Below are 19985 nucleotides of genomic sequence, written 5' to 3' on the forward strand. Positions count from 1 at the left end.
ATAACCTCGTTTGTTGAGGTTTATGTAACTGAGTAGTAAGACTTGTCCAAAGCTATACTGTTATGTGCTCTGCACTGCACAGTTTCACAGTTTGTAGCTAATTAGAGTTAGCATCGAGGACACAAATTTCCCTTGCTTCTTCAAAGGAGGTAAAACTTTGAAGGCTGTGGAAGAAATGTAACTTCTGTTCTGTAGAGAGCTCTACAAAACAGTTTCATCTGAAATGGAAGGATCCTTATTTTGATGATTTATTGCCTTGTCTTGAAGGTAGATTTTTAGAGAGTATAATCTCCTTAAATGCCTTTGAAATAGACTCACTGCAATGCTTTATTTGGCATTGTACAGTGATGTTTTCCTATGGGGCTGTTTGGGGTTTTTTTTTTGCACACAATTTAAAATGGCATTGCATCTTTGCTGATTTCTTAGTGTCAGTCCCCTTTGTCTCGACACCAGTTCTTGTACGTGTTAGAATAAAGGTTCTGGTTTGTCCCTAAGTTTCATATAACTGTTGTCCTGTTTTTGACAGGAGCCAGTAGCAGAGGTTTTGGTGACAGGCAAAAGAAAATGGAGCAAGCAGAAGGGGTTACTTATCTTCCCACCTTCTGTCGATCAGAGATGTGCATGAATGTTGGATTACAGAATCCTCAAAGACTGTGTCTTCAAGAATTTGAAGCTGGGTTCTTCATGAAAATCTATGATGTGTTTTTCCCAGAGTTGCATAGATAGTGGAGCTTATTTGAATTCCATATACTTAGAGAATGAAGAATTGTCTTAAAAATTATTGACAGTTCCTTTTCATGCTAATTCCACAGATACCATCAAATCATGGAAGATGCCTTCAGTTTGTAGACGCTGCCAATATTCAACATTAAACAAATCCTTTGTACTGATAGGAATGATAAATGATTTTCACATACTTCACATAAAATGGCAGAAGGTCTCTCATTATTTATTTTGGCATACATATCTAAAGCATCATGGTTGGGGGACTTCTTTTTTTTTCCTCTAAAACAAAATTTAAATTTCCAAAAATATTCAGTGGAGTTCACAGATAGTAAAAGGTTGTTACTGTTGTATTTTTATGATAAAAAAAATTGCGGTAGCAATGGAAGCCAACACGTTTTCCTAAAAAGAAGAAGCTGCTTTGAAGATGGAGGAATGAGACTATTGGGGTTTCCTGCATAATACTGTTTCCATTTGGTTGGCTTGGTTTTATGTTTTTGGGGTTTTTTTAAGTGTGCTCCAGAGTTTCTGGATAACACGTTAATGTTAAAAATCTAGTAGTTATTATGAGGTTGAACTTGTTAAAGCCTTTGTATCTCATGTCAGATTTTTATCAGATTTTTAAATCACTTTTGCCATCTAGTCACTTGTAAAAGAGAAGCCCTTATTAAAGAAGACTCCATGTCCTGCTCAAGTGATGGAGACAGGAGAGGTGGTATAAAGTGATTTTGCTCTAGATGTGGTTCTGTCCTTTCAGCTAATTCTAAAAATATATGAAATACAAAATAATTCTGAAGTCATTGCTACATCACGACCTGTCATCTTTCTAGTCTGCTGGTATTAGTCCATGACAAAGCAATACCTGGATGCCTGAAAGGAATGACTGGAAATGCATTATTTGTTAAACTGTTCATTGTTAAGTTGTTGGGTTCTTATGGGAATATAGCTCTTCAGTAGCATTTCTAAAACCAGTAATGACAGTAATGAGTCAAGAATAAAATGAGAAGTTTCAAATTGCTGTTCAGTTTTCCTTATCTCTGGGTTGCGCTTCGGTGTGCCTTTCCTGAAGTAAGGAGCACATCAATAGTACATAACCTCATCTTTCATCAGTGATGCAGAGAACTTGCTGCCTGTCTGGCCTCAAATGTTTTTGAAGAGCAGTAATTGTAGGACTCAAGTGGTTTCATTGAGCATATTCCTGTTTTATAATTCATTGGGGCACAGTGAGCTGTATGTACATGTGTTTGTGTCCTACAAAAAAAACCTGAAAATATTTCTGTGGACTGCGTAGATGATATGTAGATGGCATTTTTTCTTCTCCAGTTTGTTTTGAACCTTGGCCTAGTGTTCAAGGGTATTTCATTTTTGAAGTGCTGTTATTTGGATTTATTCTAAAATGGAGGATTTGATTGTCTGTAATTGTTAAGCACGTGTGTTAACATCACAACTTGCTGGTTAATCCTTTAAGAATAAACTGTGTCATCATCTTCTCCAGGAAAATCCAAACCAGAAGTTGCATGTTCATTTCTCTTTCTGCTCTGCAAAACTAGCCATGACTTTCCTCAGAGTAGGGTGTTGTTTGGTTGGGTTTTTTTTTTTTTTAAAGTGTAGCCTTTCAAGGTTTTTGATACAGCATAGTTGTCATCTTTCCATAGCAAAGGTTGGTAGGATTAATTTTCTTTCACCAAAAGCCCATTGTAGTCCTCTGATGTAAAACTGAATGTGTATTTACAAGAAGTTTGGCATTTGAAAATTGGTTCCACTGCTAGCAGGATGATTACTGCCGTTGTGTAAAAGTAAATACTTTTTTCCATCACCCGACGAGTAGAAAGCTTCAAGAGCTTCTCTCTCTGTCTCTGTCAGACTCCACACCCTGACTCAGGCATTTTTCTTGTCTCTGGGATGCAACGTGTATGAATTCTTATGTTAAATGCTGATTAGGTATGTTAAACAGATTTATTTTTTTTTTCTAAAAGCACCATTAAAAACATTACTTTTTTCCTGTGCATAGCAATGTAAAACAAGAGTGTTTTAATCTAATTCTTTTGTGCAGTTTTATTCAAACCATCAAATTTAATGATTCTCATGCCCTTTTTTAGTTGTCATATTGCAACAGCTTTAGAGCAAAATATGCTCAGTTAGCTTAGTAACTACCTGGATGAGCAAAATAAGTGTTGTATTCTAGCAGGTTTTGTTCTGTTTTGTTTATATGATGCTTTTATTTATTTTTTCCATTAAAAAAATAGAGCACATAAAAACAAAAGAAAAACTGCTCTCCCTTTAACAGCCCTGGTCAATGTTGTCATTGGTAGGAGAGAAGCTTAGCCATAGTACCTCGCTTGGTACAGTGAAATGGAAAATAAGAGTTGAATATTCAAAAAAATGTCTTTCTTGAAGAAGGGGAAAGGACCCAACAAAGCAAGTTCAGTGGATATGTGCTAAGTGTGTAACAAACGCATCACAACAGGGTTCCACTAACCTTTTTTGAGAAATCCAGAATGGCTATAATTCTGAGGACTTCAGTAATTAATTCAGTGGGGAATTTGTGTTAACACACTGAGATCCCTGCCTTTTCAGATTGCTTTTTTGTAAAGAACAACAATCATATATTTTTAGAAAAATTGTTTTGAAGATGTCTTTGGCAACAGCTCAGGGATGCACAGTAGGGTATTTTTTCCCACGTAGTTAGTTATAAATCATATTAAAAATAAAAATAAAAAAAGCTGCAAGAATTTGATGCTTTCCAGTGCATAAGACTATGGTCTGTCAAGCCCTCCAAACTTCTCAGGGCAACAAAGGCTTGGTTATCGTTGACCTAGAAACACAAATAACAAAGTCTCATTTCAGTGGGCTAGGAAATATGAAATCCAGTTACATAAGATTATTGGTGCTGGAAGACATATTAATGAGCATCATTATGACTCACTTTTTGTAACCTTTGCTCAATTAAGCAGTGTGTCCCTTCATCCTTAGTTGGATTTAGATCCTGTAGCATCTCTAGGGAATGCAGGATTTGCAGCAGTTCTTTCTTCAGAAAAGACTAGAGAGGTTCTTTCTTGGCAAATCATTAAGTGTGTGAAAAAAAATTTTTATTTTAATTTTTAAGAAAAAATGTAGCTTTGTATTCTTTAGTTCAAGAATACCTTTTTAATGTCTTTTTTGATACAATCTGTATGAACATTAAGCTTACCTCTGCTATTACGGTGTAGCATTGGATTCTTTTCTGGTCCACAAAGGAGTCCTTTTAAAGTCTCTGTAAGGGTATTGTAAGTTAAAACTTCCAAAACGGGCTTCAAAGCATCTTTTTCTGATTTTAAAATGCTGTTAGAAGAAAATGAGGAAAATAGACTTCCTGTTTTTGAACTACTTTAACAAGTTCAGAAGGAAGTGAGCCTTTCTTAATTTAGGTGTTCACCACATAAATGCATAGATGCAGTTTGAGATTGTCAGTTCATTAGTTTTTAAAATGTTAGTAACAGCTTCATATTTCATGTCTGTAAGTTCGAACAGTCGATGATAAAGCATACTTTCCATCCTCTATCTCTTTGGCTGTTCTACTGTGAAGCACTTTGGGAATTAGTTATAGAGGCTTGTTTCATGTAATGCGTACCTATTAATGCGTATACAGAAGTGGAGATATTTTCAGTGAATAGCCACAACCACTGCACTCGTCCGTAGACCAGACTGGGAAGGGAAATTATCAAGGGACAGATAGTCTCAGTGAAGAAATGTCACTGTTTCTGGCCTGAAGCACTTTTGTTTTGATAAATCAAAGGGAAAGTCTTAAGTAAGCTAACATTTATTTACCTCTGGTAAAAGATCACCAGTATGTGTAGCCTGATGCTCTGTGTTGCCCGCATCTGTGATCTTACATTCCTGTCAACTTAGTTTCCCTGTGCATGCAGGCAAAAGAGGCATTTTCTATGGACGGAGCTTCCAAGTCTACTCTCCCGTTGAATCCTAGTAGTTGCCACCCTATTTGGACACTGTATTGCCACGACAGCAATAGAGGTAGTAAATGATAAACTGAGAGACAATTTAGAGAAATGCAGCCTCTGCCACTCACTTCTCTTTGGTTCTTTTTGAGAAGTCTTTTGAAAGTGATGTGGGATAAACCTCCAAAACTTAAACTTATGTTTAGATTCTTCTATTTTTTTAAAAAAAAGAATCTGAAGTATTTAATATATATTATATATTTATTATAGAGGCAAACAGCTTTCTCCTCCCCTCCCCGATCTTTGCCTTCCCTTCCTTATTCTGGTGTTTGCCACTGTTTGTTACTGATTATCAGAACATGTACGATTGGGTCTCATCCTTGAAGTCATGCACTGCATGTGTTTCTATCTATTTCCAGGTATTAATGGCCTCTATTTGAATGTATTCTATATCAGCTGTCATAGATACATGATAGAACTGACTTTCACACAGAGATGTGTCCAGAGACCAAAATACTTACTTTTGAAATTTTATATATATGTGTTTTATTAAATAGTGTCTGTCATGAAGGAGCATCTTTTAAACATGTTACGCTTATTTTCTTTCTAGTTGGTTCTTTAGTGATGCAGACAGCTGGCAGAGACTCAGTCACAACCTTGATCTCTGTGTGATCTTTATAAACGATCCCCTTTTCCATTCTTCAAGTTTTCTCAATCATCCTACCTATTCTCCCCATCCTGTTACATGCCGCAGAGGATTTTTTCCATTTCATTTTAGTGTATAAAAGTAACAGGATTTTTTCAAGCACCGGGTGCAGAATAAAGATGACTAAGTAATTAAATGCTACAGGAGATGCTGATTGGCACATAAAGCTACAATATGATAAACTGATATGAGTTACAATAACGTGCATCTTTAGTTCCTTGAAAGAGTGCATAATGAGACCTGATTTAAATATGTTCTGTTTTTAAGAAACATCCCATGTGTTTTCTTTGAAATTAGCTCTGCCTTCATCTGTTGGAACTATTAAGCTGATCTGTTTCTTGAATTATTCTATAGAAGCCTGTGCAATTCAGAAGAGGAAAAAAGAGGCTGTAAATCAACAGTGCATAATTTTGGAAGCCCACTTACTAAGCTCAAAAAATAATTTAAAGATGCAATTGAAGGAAATAAGTGCTTATAGGATACACTAAACAATGTAAAAATTCATGAACAGCAAAAGTTTTTCTAGAGTGGAAAAGGCTTCAGCTACAAAGCATTCCCAACAGAAATTCTGGAAGGCCTTGGTCTAGGCAAATTCCTTGTCTAGAAATTCAGGCAGTAAGTTAAAAAATGTCAGCTTGTAAGAAGAGATAGTTTTTTATATTAGAAATCTCTAATGAAGAAAGGGTAAACGGGTTAGATTGTAACAGAATAAATGGTATATAATTTCCAAAGATATAATGGGAAAAACATATGTTTCACAGTTACTGAAAGAGGAACAAATCAAAATGGAGAGTAAATCAGGTAGCTTAACACTCCTTTGTTCCCTTCCCCGAGAGAAGGATTGTGTTAGTGGAGTCCTCGGTTACCCCGTCATAGTCAAGTAACTTGAAGGATGTCCCTCATACCTGCAGAATGAATCCTGCAATGCTGTTCATAGCTGTTGTTTTGTGTGATGCTGCATAAAACATTTCAGGAGCGTAGTTTTGTGAGCCCCTGTCCATCTACCAGTAGAAGAATTCTTTCAGGTCACAAAGGAAAATTTTTTAATTTTTCTTGCATTATTTAAGGCCAGCTCTGAAAGCTGTTTATGTTGACACTACATCATCACACCAGATTTTAGGTTTCCATTTCCCCCCCGCCCCCTACTTATAAAAATCAAGAATGTCTAAAATTAGTGTTCATTTTACCAGGAATCTTTAAAAATCCATGTCCTTGTTTATGTAGGAAATAAGGATGAATTTGCAAATGCAATAAAGCAGTTGGAAGCATAGACGTTGGATTTGGTAGTCTGTCATCTGTCAGATTACTGAGGGAAGTGAAGCTTGCCTTTTGGACCATTACCTAAAGTATACAGTAATTGTACAAGTTTGAATTGTAGTATGAAACATGGTGGTATGAATTACTGCCAAAGTTCCATACAGCCCCTTTTTGTATGACCAATATATCTTTAAAATATCATTGTACTTCTATAAACATAAAGGAGCATCATGGGGGGGGGGGGGGAAGAGTGCTGTATATGTGCTCAGTGTTCCTATTTTCATCTTGCGTTCATATCTGCATACCCACAGGACTCAAAAAAATACTTGCATCCATGTGTTTACTTTATAAATGGACAGTTTCAGTGACAAGTTTTGAGATGCCTCTCAAGTCTTTTGCCATACCTTCACTTATTTATTTAATCTATACCAAAGTATTAATTTTCTCCCTGAAAAGTATAGCTAGCTCCAGGGAAAGAATTCTCCCTATACCAGAACCTGTGCTACGCTCAAAGCTGTACAAATGCTTTCACTATTTTAGTCCTTAATGACAAACAAGGGGGAATGAAGTGACACAGTAATATACTTCTCTACTGAAAGAGGTGCATCCATTCTGAGTAGCCATTGGGGAGTATCTTTTGCAAAACTAAGTAAAACACCAAAATACATGATTGCACTTCTTATTATATAAAAGTCTTTAATACAATAATCAGTTTCAGTATTGCAGCTTTTATGTGCCCTGCTGGGCTTTTTATGACTTACTTTTAGTCTGTGGCTTCTTGTAGGTGTGCTTTTTCCAATGAAATCTTTCTTCAGTCCACTCAAGACAGATGATGTTTGAGCTCGAGATTAGATTTATAAGTGAGTTTCTTTTCTGTTCTATTGCAGAGAGGTTCGCCTGCAAGGAGAAGAGGGAATTATTGATATATTTGGTTATTCTTGCATCATATACGCTCTTTGCTGTTCTTGTTTACTGGCAGAAAGAGAGAGACAGGGAGAGATATTGAGTGTTGCTGTGAAAGAAAGAATGAAGCTATGCAAGTCTGAGTGGCTGTTACAAAAATTATTTTTGCGTCTGTGGCATAAGAAAAAAATGTATAAAGCATAATGCAAGAAGTCTATGGTGTGCTCAAGATACTCTACTGCTATATTTTTTCAATCTTATTATTTCATGTGCAAGATTTCTTTCATGCAAAAATATTTCTTTGTCAAGATCTATTAATAAGGAATGCTATGGATGGTTTAGAGTTGATGGGCCAAAGTCTTAAAATCTTCGTGTTGTCAACCTCAGTGGCAGGGATGCTGGAGGGGGACAGAGAATTAAATGCAAGGTTTCTTAAGTCAAACTTGATTGAAGTTTTATTGAGGGTAATCAGGAGAAGTTGATGAACGCAATATGTGAAGGTAAACAGGAGAGACACAGCAAGAGAGATCCATCTCTAGATTATTTCTAACTGCTGAAATTTATTGGTAGGCTCAAAATCTGTCATAGCCTCCCTTTTCTTGTATGCTTTGGAAATATTTGGGAAAACACATAGAGGAAAAAAAGTTATTCTAGAAAGAATTCCTACTTCACGCTGAAGTAAAGTAATCACCTGACAAAAATCTTTGAAATTAAAAGATAAGATTGTATTTTAATGATGCATCCACACAGGCTCTACTAACCAAAAGCTTTTTAGATGGGTAAGTTTGGAGCCTTAATTGCACAGTACTGATAATGGCTTCCTGTCTTCCTTCTTTCCTGAAACAAATTCCTGCATAGAGAATGTTTTCATAATTTGTAAAGTATGGATGATTTTGAAGAGTCTTATTCTAATGTGTGTTTTGTGAAATTAAAATATTTACACATACTGTGCTGATTTGAAGGGATTCTTCAGGAATATTGCTTTTAAAATACTTCAGTTTCTCTGAAAAACAAAATCTATTTTTTTTTTTTTAAAGTAGGGCTTGGTTTTTAAATGACAAATTTTGTTTCTTATTAAACATAGTATATACTGAATCCTACAAAGAACAGGGCGTGTTCTTATTATTGCTATACAAAAGCATGTAGAGATAACACTGAATAGTTTTTTGTATAAAGACAACAGTTAATGCTTACTGAAGATAGGCCTGTATAATGCAAGTTGCTACATGTAATGGAGGTTAGCATATTTTCAGTGATTAGTTTTTGTTTGATTTTAGTTGGGTTTTTTTTATTTAATTTGGAGCACAAGTAGAATGAGAAGGAATTGAAGGATTTGGGAAGATAAGGAGGATAAAGGAATAAAGTAGGGGAGAAGGGGGGAAAAATAATACCTTGCCTCCTGCTAAACTAAAGTCAAGAGGTAGGTGTTTTTTCTGTTTGTGGCATCAAGAGACTTACTGATGAGTAGGGTAAGGTAGCATTTGTGAGACTTTCATGGTAACTGTTTTTTACAATTTTCTGTAGTGGAAAGCACTCATTTTGCTTTGTAAGTTTGTGAACACTGAGTGGCTGCTTTTCTTGAGCTGGAATGGGGCCTGAGCAGATCCTGTCAGCAAAATAAGCCTTGATTTTGTAATTAGAGCTAAAAGAATATATTGGAAAAATTAAGCATAGCATTTTATAATGTTCAAAGCATCTTCTTTTCTGTTTCTATTGGTAGAAAGTAATACAAATAAAACATACAAAGCAGTTTCCTTCTAGGTGGGACAGATTTATACTTAAATTGAATGGAAAAAAATATTTATAAGAAGCATAAGAGCTGACTACGTATGAACTCTTTTTTTTTTTAAAAAATAATGGTTAAGCTTAACCCTTTAAAAAAGTCTGCTGGAGAACAAGATATCCTGAAATTAATTTCCACTAGCATAAACGCATCTTAAAGAAAAAAATATTTCTGTATATAAGGCTCAATTGTTTCTGCATAATAAGGCTCAAAATATTTTGGGGCAATTTGAAGGATGTTTTTTCAGAATGTAGTCTCATCACAAAAGTTCTGGTTGCATATCTTCTAAGTTTTAAAAATATTAATAAATAGACACAAAAAAGATGTAGTATTGTCTAAGGAATGTAATATATTTTTGCAATTCTTTTTAGCAGTTGTGAAATTATCTTCTCGAGTTTCAGTAGGTGCAATTTTCTGTTATTCCAGCTACCAAAAAAGAAAAAATAGCCTGTTGTAGTAATCTACTATATATTAGCAATGCTGTTAATAGGAATAAACCCCTATTCTTTTTTGTTTTTAGAAGTGTCGTAGTTTCAGTTTCTGTTAGGTGAGCGTACTTAAAACCTACTAGCATCATCTTTATTGTGTTCAATTGTTCAAGTCAATTCTATAAAAATTGACTTGAAGTCTTAATGAATTGACTTCTAGCCTTAATGAATTTAATACCATTTCTGTTTTGTAAAATTTACATTTTATCTTGCAGTCTGAGTGACATGTTGGCTCTTACCCACTCACTAGACAGGTCTGGTCAGAGAAGTGAAAACAGAAGAAATGGTATAGTATCTGTTGTTCACAAGGTCAAGTTACAAATGGCTTTCTTCTTCCCCTTCCCAAAAGGCACTGAGGCGTGAACTGAAGGATAAAGAGCAAACCATTCTCAATGCTGTGGACCAGGCACGAGTTTTCCTTGCTGACCAACCCATTGAGGGGCCTGAGGAACCAAGAAGGAGCTTGCATTCGAAAACAGGTCAGAAAATACTCTCTTCTGGGAATGGTTAAAAGGAAAGGAAAAGAGCTTGCATGTCTCTAGTACATATTTCATATCCCAATTACTTGGTTAGAGTTCAGAATTTTCCAAACCACATCCTGATTGCTTTCGTTTCAATGATTTAGCCTCTTAAGTATTACCACTCTGCCATGTAAGTTCTTACGTTTTCATGGAAGAAGTAGAAAAATCTCTATTTCCTTTTCCAATTTTTAATTGAAAACACTAAGTCATCAGTTCTGATCTTTCCTTTTTTCTTAACACGATAACATACATACCTTAATGTAGTCGGAGTAGTAGTTCAAGGATACACATTCAAATGTATATATGTCACTATTGCAAAGTTTTACTCCAGAAATAGAAATAAATGTATTCAGTGGTGTATCTCATTAGAAGTCAAAGGAATCAGCTTTAGGAAGGCAGTCATTACAGGATCTTAAAGATTTGAATGTTAGATGAACTAAGGAAAAAACCACAACTATCCTAGAAATGACATTTGCATAGTATTTGTTGAGATATTTGTCTGTATCAGAGACCAAGGAGGAGACAATAATTTTCTTCCACCCCACCCCCCATAACTGCAAAACAGAAAAATATACCAAATATCTGTTTAATTAGTTCCTAGAATTATGTTTCTGATATAGGCTACAACGTGATAAAATCTTACTTTTAATTACATAAAAATTGTTCTTGGAAAAGGTGGTAATCTGCTTTTACAGAAATAACAGTTACTGTAAGATGTGGATAATTTACGGTTCTGTATAACTTACAAAATTACAGTATAGCTGCTTGTATCAGGAGTTAGTTTATTCTTCCTATAGTTGTCTTATACATCTCCATAGCAAACTTTAAAGTTTGTTCGATGGAAACAACTAATCTTTCCCACTCCATACTTGGTGTTCTTTCCCTTCAAATTTTTATGCGGTTTCCTATTCCCTAATTCAACTTTGTGATAAAGTTTGAATAGCTGGTGATTAAAGCCAATGAACCATTTTTCCCTGTGATTAGTTCTGGTACCTTAGCTGCTGTAATGTGTCTTACTACTTCCGTTTTGAACTCTTGACTCCTGAAAACATTCTGTTTGTCTTTACTCTCAAACTTATTTGATATATTGCACCTCTAATGTTTTAGCCGGTGTAAATCACAAGCAAGCTTGCAGTTGAAAAATCAGGAATGCTTGCTTTATGTTAGCTTTTTATTTCACAGAAAAGTTTGAAGTCACAGACTCTCCTCCCTAAAGCCATAGAACCACCCAGCACAAATGATGCCAACGCATAAAACGTTACCAGTGTAAAATGTTCATTTTCTAGCAATGATCTAGTGTTGATTGAAAGTGCAAGAGCAAACTTCAGATGATGAGCTGCATCATAACTTCTCTTAATGCTTATTATTATTATTATTATATTATACAGATGGCAGTGATAACTGAATAGCAGGGAATTCGATGACCATAGTGAACTGCATAACAACAATGGCCAGGCAGATTGGTCTGCAAGTGATGCTTGAGTGTCTCTTGTCTAGTCATCATATTTGAAAATTCATCAAATGTACTCGGACCCGGAAGCTTCATAGATGTTCATTGAACTTCTTTTCCTCTCAGTAATTCCATAGACTTTCTTTTTTTGAGCACGTGGTAAGTTAGTCTTGGCTACCAGCCAAACTCCCACTCATCTGCTCACTCACTTGCTCCACCTCAGTTGGATGGGGGCAGAAGATAGGAAGAACAGGAGTGAGAAAGCTCATGGGTCAACATGGGGACAGATGCAGATCCCTTACAAACTTCTGTTATGGACCAAACAGATTTAGCTTGGGGAAAATAAATATTTTAGTGATTCGGTAGTGGGAAACAAAAAGACAAACATTAAAACCACAGCTTTCCTCCCCCCTTTCTCAGGCTCAACTTGACTCCTTTATTCCTGTCATCTTCCTCTCTTGTTATAACTGCAGGTCACTCTCGTTGTCTTCCACTCTCGTTACAACTGCAGTGGTGTGATAGGGTGGGAAGGTGGTGGGTCCACGGTTAACCTAGCAGTTTCTCTCTGCTGCTCCTTTCTTCTCACATCTTTCCTCTGCCCCAGCGTGGGCTCTCCATGGGGAATATCTGCCCTGCTGTTGAGCTGCTCCTCCTCCTCGGACCTTGGTGTTCTCTCTGCTGTTTTTCCTTTTTGTTCCCTCCTTCTCCCTCTATGGTGTTTTCTGCTCTTTCTTAAATACACTTTTCCTTACGTGCCACCATTGTGGCTGAGAGCCTCAGCTGTGCCTTGTGGTGGGACTTCTGGTGCTGGCTGTCCCTGGCATGGGGCAGCCCGGGCCCCTCCTCACAGAGACCCCTGTGCAGCCCCCGCTGCCAGCAGTGGGCACCCAGACCCTGCACGGAGCGGTGTTACCCTTTCTGTAGATTAATAGACTTTCAGGCCAAAAGGCATCTTTGAATCATCTGCTCTGATCTCTTATATATCATAAGCTGTTAAATTTCACCCAGGACTGAGTCTAGTAAATTTTTTCTGACGAGTAATGCCATCGATCTCCGGAAAGCTGCATTTCTGGATTTGAAGACATCGAGACACATACAATTTTTCTTCTGATTAACCATTTTTATTGAAGGCTGTGGGTGCGGGCTTATGTTTGCTTTTAAAATGTTTATTTTTTTATTTTCTGTCAGCTTCTCGATCACTGGTATTCTCTGCAGTAGATTGTTTACTTGTTAACTTCAGTGAAGTACACTTCATGTTGCTAAAGGGGAAGAATTTTGGCTGCGTCTGTAATACAAATAGCAAAAACTTTTTTTGTTTTTAAATCAAAATCACATTGATTGGAAAATCACTTTTTCTTGAGGTTAGTTCTTACCTTGCGTAGTGGCACGGGTGTTTAGCGGGGGAGGGTTAGCTAACCCAAAGAGGAAAAGCTTGTAAAATCACTTTCTATTTTAACCTCTCCCTTTTCATCCTGTTCTTTTTTTTCTACACCACCACCCCTCAAACCCCCCAGATCTTTTCATGCCTGGGAGGGCATTGTTGCAAGGACGAGGAATGAGAGAGTTTTAGGAGAAAACTGATAAGAATCAGTTTTGAACTTGACTGACGAAGACCAATTCTAAGGAGCTGTGCATACATACATTCGTTGTTCCATCCAAAGAGAGTATTTGTTATAGGATGCCTTATGGTAACCCGTTGTTGTCTATAATGTTCTTGCTAATTTCAGTTATATCACAAGAATGTAAAATCAGGTTATGAGCAAGCCTTGGTGTTTCTTCTTTCCCATGTTGGCCTTATGCTTCCTGTCTTGGCCTTCTACTGTACTAGTAACTGGCACATTCAACCACGTTCTTCAGCTTCCAGGAAACTTCCTTCTTTGTTAATTTTATCTCCCATCTGTCTTGTCTTCTGATTTTGTTTTGCCATGTTTCTGTAGGGAGGCCCCCATCACAAAAAACCAACAACCCCAAGCTTCACATTCTTCTTGCCTTTGAGCTGCTTCAGCATCTGAGTGGAGCTGACTGATAGACCAGCAGGCCAGATGCTGAATTCTATAGATGGACAGGATAAGGAAATTGGAAATGCTCACATTTTTAGCTTTGTTGTCACTTGTCCATGGTATAGGAAAAAACTTAGATCTAAAAATGTTAATTGTAATTCTCTATGGCATAGTTACAGTTGGCTTCTTAGATCCCTGTACAAGGGTTACAAGGTTACATACAGGCCATAGGAAGCACAAAGGAAAGCAGAAATAATATAGGGCTTTGCTGAAATTCTGTCCTTAAAGTGCCACTGTTGCAGTGAGGGAGTGAAGATAATTTTTTTAGAAGATAATCTAACCTCCTAGCAGATTACCACAGGCCACGACGCTGATTCTCACGGCAATAGTGAATGTTTCCAGGAGTCTGCAGTATTGTCGAAGTACTTCAGTAGCTTCTAGTTTTCTTACGGCCATCAGATTCCTAGCTTTGAAAGCTGTTATTTGGTAGCAAAGGTTGTTGTGATAAACACATTTAAAATTAAGTATTTACCATCTCTTATCTTCTCTTAATTGAAAGTGTAGAAAACCCCATAAATCACATCTGTGTTATAAGAGAATTATATTAATAGATATCAGTGAATTACATACCTATACTTTATTTAAACTTGTAGACACACAACATATTCAGCTGTTTCAGACATAAATAAAAGTCAAACTTCTCTGCTTCATACCAGTGAATGCAATCAGATAACTTCTCTGCCATAATTTTTCCTCTTAGCAAGGAAGATCTCACTGGAAATAGGAAGTTTGCTGTTTTCTAACATATATATATAGCAGGCAACAATTCTATTCCAAACATGTGCCTGTCCACTAGCTATCACACACCACTGCAATAGTTTTTTGTTCTCTGCTATGCAACCTATGCTATGAAGCCTTGAGTGTGAAAATTAGAAGTGCTTTGGAGAATGAAGAAGGTATGGCCCACTGGAGATCAGTGGAATCATGCTCAGAAACTGCTTACACAATTTTGACCATTGCTGCCTCTATTTTAGTTGCAGCTCATTCACTTGTGACTTTTGAGAGTTTCTTCATAAGATTAGAGAAGCATGCAGTTACCCATGAGAGAATTCTCAAACTAAGTATCTCTCTCCTTTTCAAATAGATCTCTTAGTCATCCTACAAGTTTGGTCCGTCTGGGTAAAGCCTTGAATTTCTTAGTGCAGACTCTACGTGGTTGCCTCATTGGAGTCACTTTAGGAAAGTTCAAAGAAGTTGTTTCTGTTTGCTGAGTGGTGCAGAGTGCAAACTTGAGAAGTTTTAGGCTTGATTTTTTAACAGCTGAGTATTGGAAACAAGCTGGCCTGAGGCCATAGTGGTTAATTTTGTTATTGGGTTTTTTTAACCATGAAGACCTCAGGATATAAGCAGAGTTATAGTAGTTCTTGACCTATATGCTACGTTATAGCCTGGTTTTAGCTGAAACACAGGATGCTTCCCAGGCTGAAGCCGTGTTGTTAAAGTTTAATGGTAGTCTTGTTTTAAAGACTCCAGAAACCCGTAAAGCTTTCTCTGCGAGAGAATTCTCAGTTACGCTACTAGCAACATGGATGACTGATGGATGCCAAAGGTTAGGACCTTGTCTGAAAGAAAGTTCCTTTCTTACTCTCTAGAGCAAACATTGCTCAAAAACATTGTAAATGAGCCTCAAGAAAGCAGATTGGAAATTGCAGTATATTGAACAAAAAGTGTATAGAGGAGAAAAAAACAGGCTGAGGAAACTTGCTTAGAACGCTCAAAAAAGTTCAAGATGTTGATGTTTTAAAGTTGTTGTTATAGGATGCCATCAAATCAGGGAGCCCTATGTTTTGTGCTGCCTGACTTGTCTTTATTTTATGTTTTTGTATTGTTTTGGAATAAAATAGATGCCTTTGTTCTGTTTTGAAATGCTGTTAGGGGATGTATATCTGTCTCCTGCAGCCTTGCTGAGGAGCTACCTGCCATATGTGCTGTGCCAGAAAAAAAATCTTTATTGATCTTTGGAAGAAATAAAAGGCCTGTTGAAGTGCTTTGGGAAGAAACATAAGATTAATTCCTTGCTTAGCTAGAGTAACTGGGATACAGTTGTGAAAGCCCTCTCTCCATTAGTACTCTCCCTTGGACAGGAATTGGAAGAATACGTAGTGGCTTGGTGATGCTATAACAGTACCATTATATCTGGCTTTTTCTGGTTTTGTGGCAGGAGCAGACTAAAACTGAATTAATACCTGGTTTAAGTTCCTGGAGCAACACAAACTTTGGGTTTCCACAGTGCAAAAGTATTGTGAACGTGCTTTGCATCGCACCATGTATTACAAAATGGTGGCTTGTTTTTAGTGGAAAGTATTATGTGTCTTTTGATTATATTGACAAATTACACTGGTTATGCTGGGTAAACGCATGTTTCTCAGGACTGCTATGATCTGCTTTAGTTTTCTGGAGATAGATGCTATGGGATGACTTAATTATCTCTTTTTAACTAGAAACTAGTCCTTCTGTGTCTTTCCCAGCAGCACCCACTGGGAAATATCAACAACCATTATTAAAGGACTTGTATATTTGCTAGTATTGTTCTCATTTGTCTTTATCTGGAGCCTGTACTCTGGGCCCTTTCCAGAAGTGTTCCTCATACATGAGGCTAACAGCTTTCATTTTCTCTGCTTTTGCAATTCTGTCTTCTGCAGACCATAGGTAATTTGTCTTTTATCCTGCAGAGACTGTCTTCATTCACTCTTTATTTAATTGTATTTCTTTGTTTGAAGAACTTTCAGTTTTGATAGAAGAAAATCTAAATAGGCTAAGATGAAAGTGTGCTTTTTCTTTGTTTTAACTACATACGCAATAGATGTTTGAGTAGGAGAAAAAGGTCACATACTGGGTTATGCTTGCATGGTTGGGTGCTTGGAGTCTGACTAATTGCTGTGTTTCCACATTAACCAGTTGCTGCTTATTCTTTAAACTTCCTATTCCTATCCCATCATAACTAAGTTTTCTGTCAAGACTGTAAGAAACCCAGAGGATGCTTCTGCTGGAGCGATGCCAAAGACTTCATCATACAACAATAGCACTGCTTTTGGTTTTTCTGCTTAGGAGTTTGACAATGTGCCATTGTGTCTGTTCAAATACTCTGAAAGTGTTCATAATGATTACAGTGCTGTGTCACACATTGTTTTTTGCTGCAAAGATTGATTGAACCAAGGAAGATACAACATTTGACGTAATGGGAGAGGGAGGGGGCATGAAGTCAGCTCCAGTTCTAGTATATTTTTTTAAGAATATAGCAAAAGCGAAAGGAAATTAATGTAAAAGTGGCAAGATGGAAAGAGATCACTATTTCAAGTCCACATAATGAGGATCAAGCAAAGTTACTTAGAATCAAAACTGCTAGAGCTAGGAACAGTTTGAGAGATCTGAAATAAATTCTTAAGCAAGAAGAATTTTCCTCACTGATAATTTTCCTGGGTAGGTATTCTCCATATATGTAAGCACATAAGGAAGTTATATGCTGTAAAGTTCAGGCTTGAAAGTTCTGCTTCCATGGCACTCTGTCTCTGGTAGAGACACAGAAAAGCCGTTGGTGCTTTCATTGCTATCTTGGTGACAAAAATTGCTTATTAAAATAAATTTTTTTCCACTAAAGATGCAGACTTTTTTTCCTGCTCTTTCTCCCTGACTGTAAGGTCAGTTAATATCTTTCCTCCCTGGTAAACAGATGCTCTGGTGAGTATAGGCTTTTCTTACTTTCTGAGCAGCTGCTGAGGTGGATATAATGTAATAAGTACCATTAAAAAAAAAAAAAAAAAAAAGAAGGGGGGGGAAGTTCATCATTGAGGAGACTTTATATTAAGTGGGGACAAAAGAGCAGCAACCACTGTGTAGCGTTTTTTTCACAGTAAAAAGGAACTCTGTCTGCCAGCGTGTGTAATGACAGACTGGTGAAACCAATTCCAAACTCATAGAAGAAAGTTCTCACTATTAAGACATTTTTTTTATGAGGTTTACAATTCTATGCTATGCAACCAGTGTCTTGGAGAATGTGTTATCTGCTTGAAAAAAAGTAATGTGTTGCTTATTAATAAATTGGGTTTTCATGATGGAAAACGTGAAGTTGTACAAGATGTATTTCTCTCTTAAATGAATAGATGCTGAATGGTTTTATAGCTCATATAAATGTGTGTTTTGCTTTATTTCCCTAGTAAATGTCTTTTTAGGGCAAAATTACAAGAGCTTCTAAGGCTTTTGTAAAATAAAGCAGTCTTGCAATGAATTAATATTTTTCAAATAAAACGTGTGGCAGATACCCTTGCACAATGACACTGATTTGACAAATGGTCTTAAAAGATGTTTCTGTTTTCAGTTCTGTTGGGATACTTGTATCACCCCAATCAATCTGGAATTTTTTCCCCTCACAAAATATGTGACTAGTCTGTCATGAGTAAAGCTGTCTTGTTTTAGCGGGACAGACAAAGTCAGGCTGTTGTTTTCCTTTTCTATTCCCATTTATTGCTACAGCCACTTTTTTCCTTATTGCTTTTGCTGGAGCAAGAAGCACGCATTGAATCTGTTGTGTCAGTACCTTTATGGACAACCAAAAAGTTTTGCAAGATTTTCAGCAGGTACTAAAGCTTTCAGCATGTTCCTTGACACATGACTGATCATTTTAAATGACCTGCTAATAATCTAGTTTAGAACTGTTAAGCCCTTCCACCTTTCTACTCTTTTACGCAGAATTGGTAGGTTTTGGCTCTGATAGCAGATAAAGGATGATGCAAGCACGTGATGTTGTATAAAACCAGCAGATTACACCTTTGCATATGTGTAGCTTCTACTTAGCCCAGTGTCTGGGTATAATGTACCCTGTGTTGACATGTTTAAGATGCCAACAAAGGAGACTTCCTCCACTGGGTTGGCAATTTTATGTCCCCTTCCAACAAAGCTCAGTATTGTCTTTCCTTGTGTGAAGTGTTCTGACTCTAGGTGCTCCCTTAACCCTCATTTAAAGTTCTGCAGCTTTTACTTCTGAGGCCTGGTTGTCCTTGATCTATAACTGTAACATAGGATATCATAGGATACCTCAGCCTATGAGTTACCCTATGATACTGAACTCTGACACTACGTGCAACTTTCCTGCAGGCTACAATTTAGCTTGGCTTCTAGATTGTTCACAGTCCCTTTGTCACTGGACTGCAGTGGATTCTCATTCATTCATCAATGGTATATTATTATTATCAATGGTGAATAATTAAAAAATTACTTCCAGTAACAACTTCTTTGATATCTTTACATAAGCAATTTGTAGCTGTTGTTTTTTTTGTTTAGAACAACAGTTTTTATCTGAAAGGGGTTTTTGTTTAGAACTCCAGCTTTATTTCTTTTCCTTTTTCTAAAATCTGTTACAAAGCTTGGAGTAAAGATCATCCCAGAGCTGTGTTGTCCTATGATGGAATTCCAGAGACAAGGTACAATTTATCACAGCCTATCTTTGGTCTTCATCTTTATTCTGGTCTGTCAGTATTGCAAATTGTGGGTTACGGCCATGTCTCTATATCACAGAGCTACATACATAATTTATATCCCTTCACGTCTAATTAAGCATTGCAGGTTTTTGTCACAACGGTTCCTCCCCAGATTATCCTTCTCAAATACGCTCTTGCCATTGCAGTATCCCTAAGCCTGGCTCCCCTTTGCAGGTAGCATGCATGTGAGCAATGCTCTTCTGATAGCTTATGTCACCTGGCACGTCACTGAAATGCATTGGTAAGCTCAAAATTTCTTCTTTCCCTCTCATCTCTACTCTTCCTTCAAATGGCTTTCTGATTTTTAAAAGAGCTTTCCTAATTCTAGCAGTCAAAATAGGCTCTGCAACCCACAGCCCAGGTATTTGTCTTCCTTCCTTTGGTGATGTTGGCTCTTGTTGATTGTCTTTGCTTCCCATTCTCCTTTCGTTACCGGTGGTATTTTTTTCTCCTATGTAACCACTTCTTAGCAAGTTGCCTTGTACAGCAACAAACTGAATGTATTCTAACGATTTATTTTGTATTAATTACTTGCAATGTGCTTTCCTGTATTGGGTGCTATGGAACAATAGTTGCATCACCAGAGGCATAGTAAGAGAACTTTTGCAACCATAAGAGTGCATTTACTTTGACATTCATCTAGCCTTTGAAAAGCAAAAAGCTTCCTCCCCCTCCGTTTTTTGTA

At 36.9% G+C, this 19985-nt stretch overlaps 1 protein-coding gene across 9 annotated transcripts in view; it reads left to right on the plus strand.

Moving 5' to 3' along the window:
* The window catches only part of UTRN (utrophin), a 416848-nt gene that overhangs the window by 304895 nt on the left and 91968 nt on the right, over positions 1 to 19985 (plus strand). For all 9 annotated transcript variants that reach the window (XM_054195259.1, XM_054195260.1, XM_054195261.1 and 6 more), the window contains one exon: positions 10145 to 10274. In XM_054195259.1, the coding sequence (XP_054051234.1) occupies positions 10145 to 10274 (130 nt within the window). The remainder of the gene's footprint in view (positions 1 to 10144; positions 10275 to 19985) is intronic.

Source organism: Rissa tridactyla, chromosome 3 (assembly GCF_028500815.1).
Source record: "Rissa tridactyla isolate bRisTri1 chromosome 3, bRisTri1.patW.cur.20221130, whole genome shotgun sequence".
Taxonomy (NCBI): Eukaryota; Metazoa; Chordata; class Aves; order Charadriiformes; family Laridae; genus Rissa; species Rissa tridactyla.